The following is a 4,868-nucleotide window of genomic DNA, read 5'->3' as shown; positions in this document are numbered from 1 at the left end:
AGGTGATAGAGAGAGACTAAAGTCTCTATGACAACTATCATACCTTATACACTGGTGACCCATATATGGAGTGGTTGGCGTTAGGAAGGCCATCCAGCTGTAGAAACTCTGCCAGATGAGATTGGAGCCTGGTGGCCCCTACCTTAAGGTGGGATACATGTTAGAACAGAAAAGAATTTACATGTTTAATAGAAGGCTTATAAATGCACTGGTGGTTGGTAGTAGTGAGAGAGAGCATTTTGGTAGCCTCGGAAAGTACGTCATGTGAACACATTGATTAAACCTCCGCTGCATAATTTATCTATGCCAATCTGAGGCAGGATATAAAAATGTTTAAGGAAGGGTGCAACCAAAACCTCCATTACCCTACAGCTTCTGCTTTTCTTCCTCTGAAATAAAAACATCTTTAAAATCGTGCAGTGATGAGGGAAGAAAAAAAAGACAACAAGAATGATTGATTAATATTTTATTTTTCTCTGTCAGCCAAAATAGTGTTTCTCATAGACATGGGCCCTTATGAAGATTGAAAAAGAATGGGATGAATAAACTGCTATGTTCTTATAAAATTAAAAGAGTTTTAAGTTTTAAAACTTGTCCAAACCTATGATGAACAATGTAAGATTATACAGAGATAAACATCATTTTGGCTTTGAATTATCAAAAGGAAAGAGGGTGGAGTGGGGTAGGGAAAGATCTTATGGTGATGGTGGTCAGTCTCATATCTGTCAGTCTAAGAACCATTGGACCAATGTGCAATAGGGTACACAGTGTTTCTCTCATTACTAAATTTGGTGGGATTTAGGTTTCACAGAAGAAATCTAATAAGGCTGAAATAAGCCCAGAGTTGTCTTCCATAATTACTGTAAGACTCACAGTAGTCATTGAAATATATATATATATATATATATATATATATATATATATATATATATATATATATATATATATAGAGAGAGAGAGAGAGAGAGAGAGAGAGAGAGAAATTGTATTACTAAAATTGTTTCTTTAGAATGTTTTAAAGACATTGTCTTGCAGTTCTTCCTGAATGTTTCCAGCTGGGAAATAAAAGACCACTACAGCCACTGCCCCAACACTGTTTCCAGCTTTACCAATTCCGATATACTGACTGTTTTTCCAAACCAGTTGTGTGAAGTGACCTGCAGCATAAAAATCAAAATAAATCAATAAAAATTAATCTATAAATAAAGTCGATGGATATTCTTCAAAGGCTTCTTTGCTTAAACACAGGCTGGGTCTTCATTTCCGACACAATCACAGTTCCTGGCTCCTGTGTTTCCCCAGGGGTCAAGGATGCTGTTTTTTAAATCTAAAATAAACCTCAAGATTTTGCCATTAATTCTAAAGGTCAAAGGTTACATTTGTCATAAGAGGAGGTTCATCTAAGTGAAACTAATTATGTCTCTGAACTGTAAAAAGTAAAATCTAATATACAAACTATAAATGACCAATGGCTATTTCTTAACCAAGTGGTCATTTCAACATGAGTGAGGTCACCTAGTAACTTGCAAGACAAAGTCTAGAACAAGAAAAAGGGAAAAGGAAAAAGGCTTCTTGACTAAACAGGGGGTTAGTATTTTAGAGTAGGGGGCGGCGATGGTTCTATGCCAGGTGCTGAAAGGCTGATGTATGACAGAAGGACAAATATAGGTATTTTGCTTCAGAGATAAAACGCTACCTGACATTATTATACAACTTGATTGACAGGCAATGGAAGACTGAGTTATGTCCCTTGTCTAAGAAGGTACCAACAAAACTTGGGCTTGTATAGAGTCAGTCGGTCAGCTAGAAATAATAGCTAAATGAAATCTCCTTGAAACAACACCCAACTGCGCAACAAGGTGCACTCCACAAATAGAGGTGTCCAACGATGAGATGATGGAGTTAACTGGACTGGCGAGTATAAACTGTATGGAATATAGAAGCTTGTTTTATGACAACACATTAACACACACACACACAAGTAAGTTATTTAAAAATGAAGAACAGATCTGTACCTGTATCCATTCGGTGTTTGTAATGAGAGAAATCAAAGTTTTTAACTTGGCTGTACCAGAGATCTGCCACTTCGGAACCTGCAAACACACAAACACATAATTCCATCATGTTGAACCATTAATCCCTCATTCCCCCCACCCCTTGCTGCCCTTGTGGAAAAATTTGAAACCATTATTAATATTATTACTAAATACACACACACACACACACACCATCACCGTCTTTATCAGTGTTTTGACAATCCACTTTTCCCGGTTTCCCTGGGTTAAACAAAAAGAAAGAGAGAAATAAAAAAACACACCTGAGAAGGCAGCCCCTTGCTTTGTCCATCTAAATACAATATTTTGACCAATTTGTTGGCCTCGGTACAACTGGCTGCTGTAAGATATGTAAGACTCTTTGGCAACAGATTCGGCCCATTTTTGTGCCATTTTACTCAACTGTTCTGAGAGGTGCAGCGGAGGGCTGTTGTGTTGGTGCCGATATTTGTTGTGAGTTTCCAGACAGTCTTTGGAAAACATGGCCAGTGTTTGTGCGACAGACTGGAAAATCTTTGGTGATTGATGCTTGAGGTTGAGTGAGGAAGTCTCAATCATGGAATTTGTGGAAGAATTAGATGGAAGAATCTTTGGTGATGGATGTGTGTGGTTGAGGGGGAGGGTTCTGGCAGAGGTATTTCTCACAGAACAACTGGATTCTGGAGAGTTTGACTGAAGATTTTCTGGTGACCCATGACTTTGGTTGAGTGAGGTTCTGGTAGGGATCTCTATCACAGAACTGCTGGAATCTTTTGTCTGAAGCAAAATAGAATAGAAAATAAGAATAGAAAAAATAAATAAATAAATAAAATAATAATAATAATAATAATAATAATAATAATAATAATTTGAAATAAATCTGGTATTTTGGTTGGGAGATTATAAACCTGTAAACAATGTCTTTATCTCTCAGTTTATCTCTCTGCCTCTTTGTTTAGTTACTAATCTATTTACCTATCTACTTAGGTGTCTATCTAACTGCTTATCTATTCATCTGTTTATTTCCCTGTCTGTCTGTCTCCATCTGACCCGCTAGAAAGAGCAGCAAAAGACTACATACCACAAAAATAGGGATAATTTCGAAAGGGAATGAAAAATAAAAACATTTACCAATCTATATTCTGTACCATGGTTTCAAGTCATTTTAGTAAGATAAAAATATACCTTACAATGGTCGAATTATCATCAGCAGAATAACCAGACAACATATAAACATGAGTCATAGGGAGCATGGCCTATGTTCATATCTGTAATTTTCCAAATTTACCGCGCATTTGCGGTTTACCTAATTGGCAGCAAATACAAAAAATGCCGATTTTCTTTCATAAATTAGCAAAAAATTTTTATCATTATTAATAAATTATAGGGTAGCAAAAAAAATTTTAGAAATTTTATTTACCACCAGTGGTCTAGCGTGAATAAAAATCAGTCAATAGACTATATATTATTCATTTAAAATACAGAGATGACTTGAAACCATGGTACAGAATATAGATTGGTAAATGTTTTTATTTTTCATTCCCTTTCGAAATTATCCCTATTTTTGTGGTATGTAGTCTTTTGCTGCTCTTTCTAGCGGGTCATATGTCCTATTATAGGCATCTCTGTATTTTAAATGAATAATATATAGTCTATTGACTGATTTTTATTCTCGCTAGACCACTGGTGGTAAATAAAATTTCTAAAATTTTTTTTTGCTACCCTATAATTTATTAATAATGATATATATATATATATATATATATATATATATATATATATATATAATGTTGATTAGTTACAGGATTCATTAGAATCTAGGCATATCAACATGTAGGATACCAGGGCTGGTTAGGTACCATAGTTCACAATGACATAAGACAACCATTGGGTGTCAGGTGTTGGTAGCCTATTGCAGGTATGTAGATAAGCAAGTACCATATCCAATTTAAACCAAAGATCTGACTCAGGATTAGTCCTTGGAGAGGCAGAGATATGAAAAGAAGAATACAAATTTACAACAGCTGTTTTGGTGGTATTTTATTGATTACATCATGGCATAAAATCCACCATCTTCAGGTAAAATTTTAAACAGGTATCAAACAGGTAAGATAATACCTTGATGATGACATATTCAACAAACAACATACTGAATCGGTGATATTTTAAAAACAGGCATTTGAATTTATAGAGAAATCAGAAGTGGTATGTGAGGAGCAAAAAGGTCAGACACTCTTTTGTTTTAAACGGGTTATCTTAATTTATGGCCACAACTTGCTGTGAAGGAATGCAAAAAACAGACAGGCTGTAGCCAAAGTACATTGCTGGGTTCATGAAAACTAAGAAGATATCTTGTCAAGAGAAAGAAAGCAGACTTTGAGGCAACAAAAAGACATAAAACTGTCAGCTTTATGTCTTTCTGCTGACAGCCGATTCTTCTATAGAATTTGTCAATAATGAGAGTGTTTCTCACCAGAGGAATTGATCTCTGACATTGCTTGCTGTGTCGGGTTATTGCAGGTTTGGTCTGGTTTATCACAGGGATCACATCTGGAAGAAAGAATGGACAGATACAGCAGGATAGTTATATGTGTATATATATATATATATATATATATCACAGAGATGTACTTGCATAGCAAGTGACCTGATCTGAGATTGTGTGCTGGAACGAAAACAATTGCAGCGTGGAAGGTGTTTATAAGCCATTTAAAATAACACACAAAGATTGTTAGATTCACTTCAACATCTAAATTTAATTTGTCAAAATATTTTCTTCGCTTTGAGACCACGACCTGTTCACTGACAAAATTATATATATATATATATATATTT

At 35.2% G+C, this 4,868-nt stretch overlaps 1 protein-coding gene across 2 annotated transcripts in view; it reads right to left on the bottom strand.

Annotated features, from left to right (window-relative positions):
* Positions 1-451: 451 nt before the first annotated feature.
* The window catches only part of LOC106867642 (uncharacterized), a 13,658-nt gene continuing 9,241 nt past the window's right edge, over positions 452-4,868 (bottom strand). The window contains exons 4-7 of one of the 2 annotated variants that reach the window (XM_052975442.1): positions 4,507-4,583; positions 2,318-2,810; positions 2,016-2,093; positions 452-1,157 (exon numbers count right to left, since the gene is read on the bottom strand). In XM_052975442.1, coding sequence (XP_052831402.1) covers positions 1,006-1,157; positions 2,016-2,093; positions 2,318-2,810; positions 4,507-4,583 — 800 coding nt within the window. In that variant the 3' untranslated portion in view covers positions 452-1,005. The remainder of the gene's footprint in view (positions 1,158-2,015; positions 2,094-2,317; positions 2,811-4,506; positions 4,584-4,868) is intronic. The other variant, XM_052975443.1, reaches the window with a different exon arrangement.

Source organism: Octopus bimaculoides, chromosome 21, assembly GCF_001194135.2.
Source record: "Octopus bimaculoides isolate UCB-OBI-ISO-001 chromosome 21, ASM119413v2, whole genome shotgun sequence".
NCBI lineage: Eukaryota > Metazoa > Mollusca > Cephalopoda > Octopoda > Octopodidae > Octopus > Octopus bimaculoides.
The sequence above is the reverse complement of the archived record's forward strand: the minus strand, read 5'-3'. Positions and strand labels throughout refer to the sequence as shown.